Source organism: Muscardinus avellanarius (genome assembly GCF_963383645.1).
Source record: "Muscardinus avellanarius genome assembly, chromosome: 16".
In the NCBI taxonomy this organism is placed as follows: Eukaryota; Metazoa; Chordata; class Mammalia; order Rodentia; family Gliridae; genus Muscardinus; species Muscardinus avellanarius.
In genome coordinates, this window is record NC_137802.1 from 7657501 (window position 1) to 7675131 (window position 17631).

The 17631-nt window shown below is 44.3% G+C and overlaps 1 protein-coding gene across 1 annotated transcript in view; it reads left to right on the top strand.

Moving 5' to 3' along the window:
- Positions 1 to 721: 721 nt before the first annotated feature.
- The window catches only part of PIGL (phosphatidylinositol glycan anchor biosynthesis class L), a gene marked incomplete at both ends in the record, with an annotated part of 47856 nt that continues 30946 nt past the window's right edge, over positions 722 to 17631 (top strand). The window contains 2 exons of the mRNA XM_080712786.1: positions 722 to 956; positions 10726 to 10825. Coding sequence (XP_080568912.1) covers positions 722 to 956; positions 10726 to 10825 — 335 coding nt within the window. The remainder of the gene's footprint in view (positions 957 to 10725; positions 10826 to 17631) is intronic.

Consider the following 17631-nt stretch of genomic DNA (forward strand, 5'->3'; position numbering starts at 1 on the left):
CTACTTGGGATCTTTGCAATTCAGTGAAACCCTCTTTCCAAATAAAGAATAAAAAATAGGGCTGGGGGTGTAGCTCGGAGGTCAAATGCCTCTGGGTTCCATCCCCAGACCCGCAAAAAAAAAAGGGGGGGGGGAATTCTTCCTACAGGAATGTGGAAGTTTTATTTTATTTTATTTTTTTCTGTGTGTGTGTGTGTGTTGCTGGGAATTGAACCCAGGGGCATTCTGCCTCTGAGCTACACCTTCAGCTCTATTTTATTTTGTAACAGGGCCTCACGAAGTTGCTGAGGCTGGTCTCCAACCTGCAATCCTCCCGTCCCAGGGACAGGCGCGCCATCGCCCCCGGCTGAGTTTTTTAGGCTTCCCTTTAAACACATTGTACTTACTGTACGAGAGAGCAAGTAAGTGTACGGGCGCGCCGTCACCCCCGGCTGAGTTTGCTTTTATGCTTCCCTTTAAGCACGTACGCTAGGGCAAAGGTGTTGAATGAGGCGACGTGGGGGCTCGGCTCAGCCCCGAGACTACGCAGGCACCAAAAGATAGCGAAGAGCCCCGTTCGTCGGAAGACTCCGGTGTTACACCGCAAACCCTAACTTAGATGTCTCAAGCCACCGAGCGCTTCAAAGCGGAACGTAATTTCAGCGGGTGCAGTTTTTCCTACCCGAGCCGGAATCAGAAGCGGACTCTCTCTACTGCGCATGCGCAGCGCCTCTCACCGGGTATGGAAGTCGTGGGTCTCCTGTGTGTAGTGGCAGCTGTCCTAGCGTGGGGCGTCCTCTGGGTTTGGGACTCCGCTGAACGCACTGCGACTCCGGAGCGCGCAGGCCTGCTGGGAGTCGGAAGCCGGACCCTCTTGGTGATCGCGCACCCCGACGATGAGGCCATGTTCTTTGCGCCCACCGTGCTAGGTTTGGCCCGCCTGAAGCACCGGGTGTCCCTGCTGTGCTTCTCTGCAGGTAGGAAACCGTGGGGAAAAAGGCTTTGGGGACCGAGGATTGAAGGGTATTGGATACTAACCGATCTCGGTGGATTCCTTCGCGAAGGACTTGTGTTGCTGGGAGATAGCAAGTGGATCCGCCAAGGCTGAGGACCAGAGCAGCCAGCTTCCCAGGTGGGTTGGGGGGCGTCTGCAGTGTGCGTTTTGCACTCTCCTCTGGCAGGATTGCGAAAGAAAAGTCTTCTCGCCATTGGTTCCATTTAGTACCTGCCTTTCCTTTGGGAACTACGACCGTACGTGATATTCTTGGAAGTTTTTATTTACAGAAGGACCAAGAAAAATGATCTTATGCCTTGCACCAAATAGAATCTATGCTGTATCGTGCCCGCTCAGCCCTTAATAATTCCCTCCCAGTAATGACAAAGGATCTTCCTCCTGCATTGAAATCATTTTGTGCTAGAAAGATACATGTGTCAAATTGGAGAGGTTGACTCAGAAGATTACGTAAGAAATTTTGTAGTTGATCGTTAGATTTCATCTTCACTCAACTTTTTTTTTTTTTTTTCGGGTCTAGGGGTGGAACCCAAGGGGATTCGACTTCCGAGCTAGACCTCCTGCCCTATCTTTTTTTTATTCTTTATTTTGAAACCGGGTCTCAGTGAGTTGCAGAGGGCCTCACTAAGTAGCTGAGGCTGTCCACGAACCGCGATCCTCTGGTCTCAGCCTCCCAAATGCTGGGATGACAAGCGTGCGCCACCACGCCCGGCTTCACTCAACTTTCATTGATGGAGCCGTTCAAAGAGTAGGTCTTGCGTTAGGATACAGAAAAAAATCAAATGAGAAAACAAAATTTGACCGTGATGCTCAGTTATGTTGATAATTGTACAGCTGTGTAAATGAACTAGTTGAACAGTATATATACAATGGATCGGTGTGCCAGATTTTACCTCAATAAAGCTGTTTTCTAAAAAATCGCCTATGACCTCGTTTTCCATTTGGTTGTGTGTCATTCTGGTTCTTTTTCTATACAGATTTTTCACGGAAATCACTTTTTTTTTTTTTTTTTTGGCAGTACTGAAGATTTAACCCAGGAGCATTCTACCCGATTTAAACCCACAGCTCTATTTTTTATTCTTTGTTTTGAAACAGGATCTCCCTATTCAAGTTGCAGAGGCTTCACTAAGCTGAGGCAGGCTAAGAACCTGCAATCTTCCTGTTTCGGCCTCCCAAGTACTGGGATTACAAGCATGCACCACACGTCCAACTCAAAAATCACATTTTAATACAATTGTATTCTTTCATTTAACATTACATTTAAAGCCGGGCGTGGTGGTGCATGCTTGTAATCCCCGTGCTTGGGAGGCTGAGACAGGAGGATCGCACGGGTTCGAAGCCAGCCTCAGCTACTTAGTGAGGCTTTCAGCAACTTAGTGAGACCCTGTTTCCAAATAAAATATTTTAAAAAAAGGTCTGGGAGTATAGCCCGGAGGTAGAAAGCTTCTGGGTTCCACCCCCAGTACCACCAAAAAAAAAAAAAAAATTACATTTATTTACTTAGCATATATTTATTAAACAGTTAAGGTAGGCCTTATTTTATGTTTCATTAGGATTGATTTCTAAAATAACCACTTTTAAGGCTTTCCATGCAATTCACATTCTCAAAAACATACCAGTTTCCATTCTAACTGATAGTAACAAGAGTATCTCAATACATTACCCTGTTTAATATTGACTAGTATTTTTATAAATTTCTAGATTTTTTCTAAATTAATCTTTGTGACCAGTGAGAGTAAACCATCTTTCATAATGATCTTTAATATTTATCAAGAATTTGGGCCAAGTGTGGTGGCACAGGCTTGAAATCCCAGCATGTGAGAGGCTGAGACAGGAGGATCACGCAGGTTCAAAGCCAGCCTCAGCTACTTAGTAATGAGGCCCTTTGCAACTCAGTGAGACCCTGTTTCAAAATAAAGAATAAAAAATAGGGCTGGGAAGCCGGGCGTGGTGGCGCACGCTTGTAATCCCAGTATTCGAGAGGCTGAGACCAGAGGATCGCGGTTCACGGACAACCTCAGCTACTTAGTGAGGCCCTCCGCAACTTAGTGAGACCCTGTTTCAGATTTATTTTTGTGTGTGTGTGTGGTACTGGGGATGGAACACAGGGTCCTTGTACCTCCGGGCTATACTCCCAGACCTATTTTTATATTTTATTTGGAAACAGGGTCTTGCTAAGTTGCTGAGAGCCTCACTAAGTTGCTGAGGCTGGCTTTGAACCTGCGCGTTCCTCCTGTCTCAGCCTCCCAAGTGCAGGGATTACAAGAGTACACCACCATGCCCGGCTGACCCTGTTTCAAATTAAAGAATAAAAAATAGCGCAGGGGGTATAGCTCGGAGGTCAAATGCCTCTGGGTTACATCTCTAGACCCGCAAAAAAAAAAAAAAAAAGGGGGGGGGCTAGGAGTGTTGCTCGGAGGTAGAATGCCCTTGGGTTTCATCCCCAGACCCACAAAAAAAAAAAAAAAAAAAAAAGGAATATGATAAGCTAGGCATTGGTGGTGCATGCCTGTAATCCCAGTACTTGTGAGGCTGAGACAGGTGGATCACAGGCTTCCTGTTAATAAAAAAATAAGAGCCAGGTGTCATGGTGCACCCTTGTAAATCCCAGCATTTGGGAAGCTGAGAAAGTAGGATTGTGGCTCAAAGACAGCCTCAACTACTTAGGCCCTTCGCAACTCAGTGAGACCCTGTTTCAAAATAAAGAAGAAAAAATAAGGCTAGAAGTGTAGCCTGAAAGTAGAATGCCCCTGGGTTCCATCCCTAGTACCACAAATAAAAAGAACTGGGGACGTAACTCAGAGTTAGAACACCCCTAGGTCCAATCTCCAGAACCTTAAAAAAAAAAAGAGCCCAATGTGGTGACTCACGCTTGTAATTCCCGCGCTTGGGAGGCGGAGACAGGAGGATTGCGCAGATTGGAAGCCAGCCTTGCTGGCTTAAGAGACCCTGTTTCCAAATAAAATATAAAATAGGTCTGGGAGTATAGTCCAGAGGTAGAAAGCCTCTGGGTTCCACCCCCAGTACCAAAAAAAAAAAAGTAGCTTACATAGGCAGCAGCACAAGTCATTCTTGGCAGTAGTAAAAGCATCCTGAGTTTAAGACTTTTATAAATTATTCTAACTAGATCCCCAAGTTAAGGGGAAGGAAGAAATGGGGGGAATTTTTTTGTTGTTTCTGTTATTGGTGCCTTATTTAACCCTCTCAGTAACCCTACCAGGGAGGTAGGTAGGTGTGTGTGTGTGTGTGTGTATGTGTGTGTGTGTGTGTGTGTGTGTGTGTGTGTGTGTGTTACACTAGGGATTGAACCCAGGGGCATTCTATCTCCGAGCTAAACCCCTAGCCTGATTTTGGAAACGGGGTCTAAATAAATTGCAGAGGGTCTCACTAAGAATCTGAGGCTGGCTGCAAACCTGGATCCTCCTGTCTCAGCCTCCCAAGCACTGGGATTACAATTGTGGGCCACAATACCAGCCTCACTTCATTTTTTTTTTTTTTTTGAGAAAAGCCAGTGTAAAGCACTTTTATTGCAATAATAAAATTGGAAACTCAGCCGGGCATGGTGGCGCACGCTTGTAATCCCCGCGCTTGGGAGGCAGAGACAGGAGGATCACGCAGGTTCGAAGCCAGCCGCACGCGCTGGCTTAGGAGACCCTGTTTCCAAATAAAAATGTAAAAATAGGTCTGGGAGTGTAGCCTGGAGGTAGAAGGGCTTCCAGGAACCCCAGGATCACAAAAAAAAAAAAAAAAAAAAAATTGGAAACTTATACGTGGTGAGGGAGGCTGGGTACAAAACCACCGTTTATCTCACCAAATCACTACACAGGACAGCAAAAGGCGAGAAGGGGCTCCAAGAGAAAAAGCCAGGAAAACTGCGATCAGCAGCGAGCCAAACATCAAAAAACAGAGATGCTGAATCTGTGATGACCAACATCATTTTCTTAGAGAACACTCAAAGATTTGTCACGATGGCTGGGCTTTTATTATAAATCTAGTTGTTTTATGTTTTTGCAGTACTAGGGTTGGAATCCAGGGGCATTCTACCTCTAAGCTACACCCCCAGCCCTATTTTTATTCTTTATTTCAAAACAGGGTCTCACTGAGTTGCAAAGGGCCTCACTAAGTAGCTGCTGCTGTCAGCAAACCACGATCCTGCTGTCTCAGCCTAGCAAATACTGGGATTACAAGCATGTGTCACCACACCCCGCTGTAAGTCTACAATTTAAACTTTCAATTAAAATTCTTAAAATAGCCGGGCATGGTGGTGCAAGCTTGTAATCCCAGCATTCCAAAGGCTGAGACTGGAAGATCACGGTTCGCAGAGAGCCTCAGCTACTTTCTACCTGTGAGCTACCCCAGCCCTATTTTAATTTTAATTTGAAACCAGGGTCTCGCTAAGTAAGTTACTGAGATCTTTGCTAAGTCTGAATGTCTGGAGCTGTCCTCAAACCTAGGACCCTCTTGTCTCAGCCTCCCAAGTACTGAGATTACAGGTGTGTGCCATTGTACCCAGATAGTGTGTGTGTGTGTGTGTGTGTGTGTGTGTGTGTGTGTGAGAGAGAGAGAGAGAGAGAGAGGGAGAGAGTGTGTATTTTTAACTTAAATGATAGCTCATAGTAGAAAGGTTTTTACTCAGTGAAAAATCTAGTGTTTTATTTTTTGTGGGGTGGGAGTCCTGAGGATTGGACTTGGGGCACTCCACTTCTAAGCTACACACCCCCACATCTATCTTATTTTTTATTTGGAAACAGTCTCACTAGATTGCTGAAAGTCTTGCAACATCCCCAAGCTTATACTTGAACCTGCAATCCTCCAGTTTCAGCCTTTCAAGTACTGGGATTACAAGTATGAACCATCACTCCCAGCTAAAAATCTTTTCGAATCATGGTAAATTATACACAACAGCCGGGCGCGGTGGCACACACTTGTAATCCCAGCATTCTGGAGGCTGAGACCAGAAGATCGCGGTTCGTGGACAGCTTCAGCTACTTAGCAAGGCCCTTCACAACTTAGTGAGACCCTGTTTCAAAATAAAGAATAAAAATAAATAAAAGGGAGTGTATCTTGGAGGTTGAATGCCCTTGGGTTCCATCCCCAGACCCGCAAGAAATAAATAAATTATACACAACATAAAATTTACCATGCGAATCTTTTCTGAGTGTTGGATTCACTGGCAGTAAGTACACTCACAAGATTGTGTAACCATCAGTTCTATTTCTTCATCCCAAACAGAAACTCTATAACCCATTAAGCAATAACTTCCACTCCCTCCTCTTCTCAGCCTCGGGCAACTACCAATCTACTTTCTGTCTCTATGAATTTAACTATTATAGGTACCTCACTTAAGGGAAATCGTACAGTGATCATCATTTTAGGTCTGACTCATGTGAATTAACGTGTGTTTGAAGTTCCTCAGTGTTGAATCAGTGCTTCATGCCTTGATCTGGCTGAATAATATTCTGAGGTCTATATATACCACATTTGTTTTTTTCATTACCTATTAATGGACACTATTAATGGACACTTGGATTTCTCTAACTTTGGGACTACAGTGAATAATGCTTCTGGGAACAGTGGTATACAAGTGTCTGTTTGACTCCCAGTTTCTTTTGAATATGTTTCTATAGGGATAATTGTTGAGTCATAGGATAATTCTGTGTTTATGGTTTTTTGATAGTACTGGGGATAGAACCCAGGGTCATTCTACCTCTGACCTATCTTATTCCTTTATTTAGAAACAAGGTCTCACTAAGTTGCAGGTGGTCTCACTATGTTGCTGAGGCTGTCCTTGAACCTGGATCCTCCTGTCTCAGCCTCCCAAGTCCTGGGATTACCAGCATATACCACCATGCCAGGCTCTGTATTTAAATTTTTGAAGACTCTCCAAACTGTTTTCCCTAGCACCTGTACCATTTTACATTTCTACCAACAATATACCCTGGTTCCTTCTGCTTTCTCCATATCCTCATCAGCACTTGCAATTTTCTGTTTTTTGAATGAAAGCCATCCCAGTGGGCGGGAGGATCTATCTATCTATTTATCTATCTCTCTTTGGCCCTGGAGATTGAGGCTAGGGGCATTCTACCTCCAAGCTACACCTCACCCCTTTTTTTGTTTGTTTCTTTGTTTCTTTGTTTGTTTGTTTTGTGGTTTTCATTTGCATTTTCCTAATAGCTAAGGATGAAGAGCAGTTTTTCACAAGCATATTGGCAATCTATTAGCTTCTTTGGGAAGTGTTGAAGTCCTTTGCCCACGTCTTGATTTTAGTTTCGTTGGTATGTATGTATGTATGTATCTGTCTGTCTGTCTGTCTTTGGAGATTGAGCTCAGGGGCATTCTACTTCCAAGTTACACCCCAGCCCTTTTTTATTTTATTTTTGTTTTTTATCTTGTTTTGAAACATGGTCTCACAAGGTTGCTGAGAGCCTCTCTAGGCTGTTGAGGCTGCCTTCAAACCTCTGATCCTCCTGTCTCTCCCAAGTATTGGGATTACTGGTATGCACCACCACACCCAACTTCTACTTTTGTTTTAAACATGATTACTTAAGTTGGGAGATATAGACACATTCTACCAGAAGAGGGTCCCATCCTTTTGGTTTCAGCTTGCTTTGGGATCCCTGGGCATTCTACCTCCAAGCTACACCTCCAGCCCTATTTTTTGCTCTTTATTTTGAAATAGGTCTCGCTAAGTTATGGAGGGTCTCACAAGTTGCTGAAGCTGGCCTCAAACCTGCAGTCCTCCTGTCTCAGTCTCCTAAGTACTGGAATTACAAGTATGCGCCTTTATCTTGGTATTCACATTTTGTTGCTAATCTCTGAGTCACTGAACTATTTCCTGTTTGGCCCATAGGTCCTTCATCAGTTATGTGCCAAAAGCTTTACTTTCTCTTTGGTACTGGGGATTGAACCCAAAGCATTCTACCACCAAACTATTCCCCCAGCTCTTTTAATTTTTTTTTTCTTTGTTTTGTGGTATTTAAGCTGCCAGATGTGGTGGTGCATGCTTGTAATCCCAGTACTTGGGAGGCTGAGACAGGAGAATTGCAGATTCCAGACTAGCCTCAGTAACTTAGTGAGATGCTCAGAGACTCAACAAGAGCTTGTTTCAAAATAAAAAATAAAACCAGGCATGGTGGCACACGCTTGTAATCCCAGCATTTGGGAGGCTGAGACAGGAGGATCGCATTTCAAGGACAGTCTCAGCTACTTAGTGAGGTCCTTTGCAACTCAGTGAGACTCTCTTTCAAAATAAAGAATAGAGCCAGGCATGATGGTGCACTCTTGAAATCCCAGAATTTGGGAGGCTGAGACAGGAGGATCACGGTTCAAGGACAGCCTCCAAGGACAGCCTCCGCTACTTAGGCTCTCAGCAAGTTAGACCCTGTTTCCAAATAAATCATAAAATAGGGCTGGGGGTGTAGCCCAGAGGTAGAAAAGCCCCTGGGTTCCACCTTCCAGTACCACCAAAATAAATAAATGAATGAAATAAAAAGAAAAAACTGGAGAAGTGGGAAAAAATGTAAAACTAAAGGCTGTTCTCTACAGCCTTTCTAGGATTGATCTCTTTGTTGAATACAGTGTAATGACTGTCTCCCTGCTGGGTTCAATCAGTTCAAAGGGGCAGTAGAGTAACACCAGCCAGTTGAAGAGTTTCCAAGGAAGTTTTCTTTTCTTTTTTTCTTTCTTTTTTTTTTTTTTTTTTTTTTTTGTGTGTGGTTCTGGGGATGGAACCCAGGGGCATTCGACCTCCGAGCTACACCCCCTGCCCTATTTTTTATTCTGTATTTTGAAACAGAGTCTCACTAAGTCGCGGAGGGCCTCACTATGTAGCTGAGGCTGTCCGCGAACCACGGTCTCAGCCTCCCGAATGCTGATTGCCATCCCGAAAGCGTGCACCACCACGCCCGGCTTCCAAGGGAGTTTGTCTAAGCCACCTGCAGCTGTAGGCAGAGCTTCTCTTTTTTAATCTCTCCATGAATGCCTGCTGTGTGCTGTCTGTGGAGCATGATACCAAATTGAATGACCCCGTGACTGTTAAAGTCAGTGACATTTAGGAATTAATAATCTGATAAAAAAAAATTCAAATGTATGAGTAGGCCGCTGGACATGATGACTGGCCAGGATAAATAGAGGAAGGGATTTGACCTTTGATCTGGACGGTGAAGCTGCATTGTAATTCAGGAAGAAAGGAAGAAGAGGCAGGAGGTAAAAATAAAGAGGTCAAGGAAAGAAATCAAGCAGCAGAAATAAATCGAGCAGCGCCTCATTGGGTGCTTTCATGTGTTTTATCTCTTAATCATCCAGCAAACCTGATGAGCTACCCATTTTCCCCATTTTATAAATGAAGAAAATATGTGATTCAGCAAAGCTACGTCTCTTGCACAAATCACACATGCAGTCCTTGGCTGGGGGATTAAGGGTTATGTTAGGCAACTGCTTATCATGAATGTGCAATTTACATGATGCAAAATCTCATTGTGAGCGCGGTGGCGCACGCTTGTAATCCCCGCGCTTGGGAGGCTGAGACAGGAGGATCGCGCAGGTTCGAAGCCAGCCTCAGCTACTGAGTGAGGCTCTCAGCAACTTAGTGAGACCCTGTTTCCAAATAAAGTATTAAAAAAAATCTCATCGTGTTATTCCTTGTATGGATCACAAGGACTATTCTTAAGGACTGTCATATATATATTGTACAAATAAAGAGTTCATAAGCTTTTTGGGGGGTGCTGATAGAGTGCTGGTTACTGAACTCTTCAAGAGAAAATATGTTCCTAAACAAATGCCTGCACATTTTCCTGGCATGCTGAGGAGCAGCACACTCTTCTTTAAGTAAATGTTAGATATTGGAGATCTGGGGTTTGGGGTAGAGAGAATGAGCATTGAACCCAGGGCCTTGTGTGTGCTTGTTAAGCACTCTACCACTAAGCTATACCCCCGGTCCAAGACTATTATTTTTAGGGTGTGTGTGTGTGTGTATCTGGGAATTGAACCCAGGGCTACTCTGAGCTCCACTCTCAGCCCTACTTTTGTCGTCGTTGTTTTGAAACAGGTTTTCACCAAGCTGCTAAGGGCCTTGCTAAGTTGCTAACAGGGGCTGTGAACCTGTGATCCTCCTGTTTTAGCCTCCCAAGTACTGGGATTACAGGCATGTGCCACCACTCCCGGCTCCAAGACTACTAAGTTATTTATTTATTTATTTGTGGTATTGGGGTTCCTGGAAGCCCTTCTACCTCCGGGCTACACTCCCAGACCTATTTTTACATTTTTTAAATTTGGAAACAGGGTCTCCTAAGCCAGCGCCCGCGGCTGGCTTCGAACCTGCGCGATCCTCCTGTCTCCGCCTCCCAAGCGTGGGGATGACAAGCGTGCGCCACCACGCCCGGCTCCAAGACTACTAATTTAAAGGAACCCACACTAAAAGTGTGCACAGACCTTGACTCTCCTGAGTGATCAAACAAAGGTCCATGTGCTTAACTCTAAGATATCCTAGGACTGAAATACAGACAAGAGACCGACAGACAGGATTGAGGCATGTAAACAGGGACTGTAAAGAGTGTACTGCTGGTAATCTCATAGAAGTGTCTTAGAGTAAACTTAAATCTCGCATTTTCTTCACCTGTTTGTCTTAAGCACACATTTTTCAGGCAGTTACTCTAGGCAACAAGATGGAATAGGAGTCAATGGACAGAGAGGTCCCCACCGTTAAGGAAACCTACCACTCTCTTTGTTCTCCTCAGGAAATTACTACAATCAAGGAGAGATTCGGAAGAAGGAACTTTTGCAGAGCTGTGATGTGCTGGGGATTCCACCCTCCCGTGTAATGATTATTGACAACAGGTAATTCATCTTTAAACAACACAGAAGTGAGAATTTCACTTAAAAACAGCTTCACATTTATGTTGAAATGACATAATGGAAATGACTTTCTCCAGCTCGTCAACTTCTCCTGTCTAGATATATATATATATATATATATATTTTTTTTTTTTTTTTTTTTTTTTTTTTTTTGGTGGTACTGGGGTTCCTGGAAGCCCTTCTACCTCCCGGCTCCACTCCCAGACCTATTTTATATTTTTGAAACAGGGTCTCTTAAGCCAGCGCGGCTGGCTTCGAACCTGCGCGATCCTCCTGTCTCCGCCTCCCAAGCGCGGGGATTACAAGCGTGCGCCACCACGCCCGGCTATATATTGCTATATATTTTTAAATATAGGTTTGGGGCTTATGGTAAATAAGTTTGTACTTACTCCGTATTCTTGAGGCTTCTTCTTCTATTTTGGTACCATGCAAGGAAGCAGTAAATACAACTGCAACCATTGATGAAAAGACAAATTCCCTGTATTTGAGCTACACCCCTAGCCCTATTTTTTATTCTTTTTTTGTGGGTCTGGGGATGGAACCCAGGGGCATTTGACCTTCGAGCTACACCCCCTGCCCTATGTTTTTTTTTTTTATTCCTTATTTTGAAACCAGATCTCACTGAGTTGCAGAGGGCCTCGCTAAGTAGCTGAGGCTGTCCGTGAACCACGATCCTCTGGTCTCAGCCTCCAGAATGCTGGGATTACAAGCGTGCGCCACCACGCCCGGCTGACAAGTTACCTTTAGGAACACCAAACACCAAATTCTTCTCACTAATTATCATTTGTGGTTTTCTCTTCCCCTTAATGGCCCCTACTCTTTCATCACTCCAACCTTTCTCACTTCAAAGGCTTTAATCCTCCCATTAAGTATGCCTAATATGCTTTTCCCTTAAGTTCTATTATTTTGTAATGCTTTAAAGAGCACAGATCTGGACAAAACCAGGCTGCCCAGACTGAAACCCCAGCGTGTGTGTGTGTGTGTGTGTGTGTGTGTGTTTTACTAGAAACCCAGGAGCAGTCTACCTTTGAACTACACCTCCAACCCTATTTCATTTTGTTATTTTGAAACAGGGTCTCACTAAGTAGCTGAGCCTGGCTCTGAACTTGCAATCCACTTGTCTCAGCCTCCCGAGTGGAGGCTGAGATTACTAGGATGACAAGCCTGCGCCACCGCACCCAGCTGAAACCCTGGCTTTATGAGCTCATTAATTGTGTAACTTACTTATTTTCTAAATTTGCTCCTCTGTAAACTTTGAAAGATGCATGGTTTGCAGCCCATTTTTATATATAATGTGCTCTCTTTACTCTGTGAAGTATGTTGTAATTTGGTCTCTTCCTGTTAAGATTAATAGTCATAATAATGTGTTTCTGCCAGGCACTCTATTTACACACAGACTCTAGCCTGCACTGTGTCAGCTTTGGTGCAGCCATGCAAGCTGGTTTTTTCAGAGCCAGATCTGATTTGTGAGAACAGTAGAGAAGCCAAAGACCTCAGTTATTATCTTTATTCTCATCTGTCGTAATAGATGACACTTTTTTTTCCCCCCAGTACTGGGGATTGAACCCAGGGCCATTCTGCCTCCAAGCTACACTCCCAGCCCTATTTTTTTAATTATTATTATTCTTTATTTTGAAACAGGGTCTCAGTAAGTTGCTGAGGACATCACTAAGTAGCTGAGGTTGGCTGTGAACCTGCAGTCTTGGGAGGCTGAGACAGAGGATCACAAGTTCAAGGACAGCCTCAGCAAGTAGTGAGACTCATCAACCTAATGAAACTCATTAACCTACTGAGACCCTGTTTCAAAATAAGAGTGAAAAATAGGGCTGGGGGAATAACTCAGAGATAGAATCCCCCTGGGTTTAATCCCCAGTAACACAATGTAAATAAAGAAAAGGAAAAATGAAACAGGGCTGGCGGTATAGCTCAGCAGTACAATGCCCCTGGGTTCAATCTCCACTACCAAAAAAAAAGCAACAACAACCAGAAAAAGAGCTAGGAAATTGTTGCCAGACTTTCTGCAGGGAAGTAGGTCACCACTTTGTTACTGTTTTTGAAAGCCCACAATGGGCTTAGGAGTACATTTAGTTGACATTGTGTATGGTCAGCTCTTTATTCTTACTGCTCTCAACTGCAGTGCTTGATTTCAGGAAAACATTTCACCAAAAGAGCTCACCCAAATAAACTCCTGTGGGGGAAAAAAAATCCAGCTCTGGAGAAAAGGGTATAATTTTAGTCATCACACAACTAAATGGTTACTTTTGGTAACTTTACCCAGTTCCTTAACAGATAGTTTCTGCTAATCTAATGAGCCATACAGTATTAAAAGGCATGCTCCTTTGTAGCTGAGGATGGCTGTGAACCGGAATCCTCCTCTCTCAGCCTCCCAAATGCTAGGATTACAAGTGTGCACAATCATGCCTGGCTCCTATTCTGATTTTTTTTTTTTTTTTTTTTTTTTTTGCAGTGCTGGGGATTGAACCCAGGAGTGTTCTACCTCTGAGCTATACCCCCAACCCTTTTTTTTTAATCTTTTATTTTATTTATATTTTATTTTATTTGTGGGGGGGGTGTCCGGGGATGGAACCCAGGGGCATTTGACCTCCGAGCTACATCCCCAGCCCTATTTTTTTTTTTTCTTTATTTTGAAGCAGGGTCTCACTAAGTTGCAGAGGGCCTCTCTTAGTAGCTGAGGCTGGCTTCGAACCTGCACGATCCTCCTGTCTCAGCCTCCCAAGCACAGGATTACAAACCTGCGCCACCACCCCCAGCTAGCCTTTTTATTTTTTGAAACAAAGTCTCACTGAGTTCCGAAGGGCCTAGCTAAGTATCTGAGGCTATTGCCAAGTATCTGAGGCTATCCTGAACCACAATCCTCTGGTCCCCACCTCCTGAATGCTGGGATTACATGCATACACCACCACACCCGGCTATTATGTATTTTGAAACAGTCTCACTGAGTTCCAGAGGGCCTCATGAGTAGCTGAGGCTGGCCCCAAAGCTGTGATCCTACTGTCTCAGCCTCCCAAGTACTGAGATTACAAACATGTGCCACCACGCCCAGCAGCTTTGTGCTTTTCTTCAGAAACATTAGTTCTGATTAGGCTAGGTCATCTTTGTCTTCCATAACTCATTAACTCCTCTATACCATATGTATCAGTGTTCTTTCCAATTTAAGATTTCTTTAGCATTTTCATCATGTCATGTCTCCTTTTTTTTCTTTTCTTTTTTTTGTGGGTCTGGGGATGGAACCCAGGAGCATTCTACCTCTGAGCTACACCCCCTGCCCTATTTTTTATTCTTTATTTTGAAACAGGGTCTCACTGACTTGCAAAGGGCCTCACTAAGTAGCTGAGGCTGTCCACAAACCACAATCCTCCTGTCTCAGCCTCCCGAATGCTGGGATTACAAGCGTGCGCCACCACGCCCGGCTTCCCGTTTTATTTTTAGTAGTTATGTATTCATTTTTTCCTTGCCTATTTGCCAAGCCGTACTCTATACTAAATTCCATTCGTGTTACACCAAAACCTCTTCTTAGAATCCTTAAATCTCGCCGGGGGTGGCGGTGTGCTCTTGTAATCCCAGCATTTTGGAGGCTGAGACTGGCGGATTGTGGTTCACCTAAGTTGTGGAGGGGCTCAGTAAGAAACCCATTAAGGTTTCTTCCTTCATTGAAGTTAATGCTATTTAATTATTTGTTTGTTTTTTCTTTTTTTTTTGGCGCTTGTTGTTTTGGGGATCGAGCCCATGGATGCTTTACTACTGAGCTACAACCCAGTGTTTTCTTTTTATATTGAGACAGTGCTTCACTAAAGGCGCAGTGGGTCTCAAAGGTTCCTCGGCCTCCTTGGTTGGTGGGGTCATAGGCATGGGCCAGTGCCTGGCTTGTTGTTATTCTTGTCAGTGGAGTTTGAGGGAAGAGTAAAGTGACAGTGTCACTAGTGCTTGGACGTACATCTTGTCCTTCTGAACAGATCACTCCTGGCAGTGGAAGGAAAGATAGATGCTCGGAATGTCAGATCAAAGCAGAGACCTTACAGGATGATAGAAAGGGCCCTTTTGTCCAGGAATCATGAAATGTGGTTTCTGCCAGAAACTAGCTGTGTGTCCTCAGGCAAAAAAAAAGTTTCCTATCTCTAGGCTTCTTTTTTTTTTTTTTTTTTTTTGGTGGTGGTACTGGGGGTGGAACCCAGGGGCTTTCTACCTCTGGGCTATACTCCCAGACCCATTTTATATTTAATTTGGAAACAGGGTCTCACTAAGTTGCCGAGAGCCTCACTAAGTAGCTGAGGCTAGCTTCGAACCTGCGCGATCCTCCTGTCTCAGCCTCCCAAGCGCGGGGATTACAAGCGTGCGCCACCACGCCCAGTTTCTAGGCTTCTTTTATATGTAAGATGAGATAGAAATTCCACCTAAAGCCCCTGAGACTATTCTCCAGGATCAGAATAAACAAAATGTTTAGGTGCAGCTAGTCTTTGATAACTGGATGTTCAGGAGCTCTGATCCGCAACATAGCTGATGTTCTTAATGTTGTTGTGTCGTTGTGTTGTTGTTGTGTTGTTTTGCAGTACTAGGGATGGAACCCAGGGGCATTCTACCTCCGAGTGACACCCAGCCTTGTTTTTAATTTATTATTTTATTTTATTTTATTTTGTGGTACTGGGGATGAAACCCAGGGGCATTCTATTTCTGAGCTATACTCCCAGCCCTATTTTTTTATTCTTTTCTTTTTTTTTCTTTTTTCTTTTTTTTTCTTTTTTTTTCTTTTTTTTTCCTTCAGTACTTGGAGTGAAACCCAGGGGCATTCTACCTCCGAGCTATACCCCCAGCCTATTTTTTAGACTTTTTAATTTTTCTTTAGATAGGGTCTTGCTAAGTTGCGGAGGGCCTTGCTAAGTAGCTGAGGCTGTCCACGAACCACATCTTCCTGTCTCAGCCTCCCAAATGCTGGATTACAAGCATGCGTCACCATTGCCCGGCTTGTTCCAAAATTGTGCTGGGGGGTGGAACCCAGAGGCTTCCTACCTCCGGGCTATACTCCCAGCCCTATTTTATATTTTTATTTGGAAACAGGGTCTCACTAAGTTGCCGAGAGCCTCACTAAGCAGCTGAGGCTGGCTTCGAACCTGGGCGATCCTCCTGTCTCAGCCTCCCAAGCGCGGGGATTACAAGTGTGCGCCACCACGCCCGGCTTAGGCAAGTTACTCTCTTAAATGCAACAAATAATTATAGAAACATCATGTGAATATCCAGAAGGAAGGTTATTGGGTCAGTGTTCTGATTATTTCCCCATAACACCAAATTCCAAGAAGTAATTCCTCATCCTCCGTGGGATGGGGGGGCGCCCTAAGATGAGACAAGCAGCGGCTGCCTGTGTGTTGCAACCCGTGGCAGCCTGTCCCTACATCTGTTGGTTTGGTCAAACTGTCATGGTTAGATAGAGTTAGTTCTTCAAGACAGAGACAGTTTCTGTAGTGTCTGTAGTGGAAGAATTGATAGGCTTTATTCTTTATTTTTTTCTTGCAGGTCTGGAGATGGAACCCGGGGGCATTCGACCTCTGAGCTACACCCCCTGACTTTTTTTTAGTCTTTATTTTGAGACAGGGTCTCACTTAAGTTGCGGAGGGCCTCGCTAAGTAGAGGAGGCTGTCCACGAATCCCAATCCTCCAGTCTCGGCCTCCAGAATGCTGGGATCACAAGTGTGAGCCACCACACGTGGCGGCCCTCTTAACTTATTTTCAACAGTAAGTGCCAGGAAGTTTCAATGAGAAAGAATAAAATAAGGGTGCTGGGACAACTCGGTATCCACATGCCAAAGAGCCAAGTTTGAACTGGGCATGGTAGCACACGCCTGGAATCCCATGCCCAGCAATTTCACAAGTCCCTGTTTCCAAATTAAAAAAAAAAAAGGGCTTGGGATGTAACTCAAAGGTAGAATGTCCCTGAGTTGAGTCTTCAGTACAAGAAAAAGGAAGGGAGGGAGGGAGGAAGGGAATAAAAGGAAGGAATGAAGGACTTTGGAATTCACTCTCATCTCACTCACAAAAATTACCTTAAAAAGATCAGAGACCCTATTTCCAAATTAAAAAAAAAAAGAGCCGGGCATGGTGGCGCACGCTTGTAATCCCAGCATTCGGGAGGCTGAGACAGGAGGATCGCAGTTCGCGGACAGTCTCAGCTACTTAGTGAGGCCCTCTGCAACTCAGTGAGACCTGGTTTCAAAATAAAGAATAAAAAATAGGGCAGGGGGTGTAGCTCGGAGGTCGAATGCCCCTGGGTTCCATCCCCAGACCCTCAAAAAAAAATATATATATATATATATATATATTAGGTCTGGGAATGTAGCCTGGAGGTAGAAGGGTTTCCAGGAACCCCAGTACCACCAAAAAAAATAGGACTGGGGGTGTAGCTTGGAGGTAGATTGCCTCTGGGTTCAATCCCCAGTATCAAAAAAATAAAAAAAGAAACAGCTGCAGCTTACCATGCCCATCAAGTAATGGTTTTCTGGGCTCAGGACTCCAGAATTTACTCCTAGGCCTCTAAGAGCATCATAAACCCTATACTCAGCCAAGTGTGGTAGCATACACTTGTAATCCCAGCATTTGGGAGGCTGAGAAAAGAGGATCACAGTTCGCGGACAGCCTCAGCTACTACTTAGTGAGGCACTTTGCAACTCAGACCCTGTTTCAATAAAGAATACAAAATAAGGCTGGAGGTATAGCTTGGAGGTAGAATGCCCCTGGTTCCATGCCCAGTACCGCAAAATAAAATAAAGAGTAAAAAATTG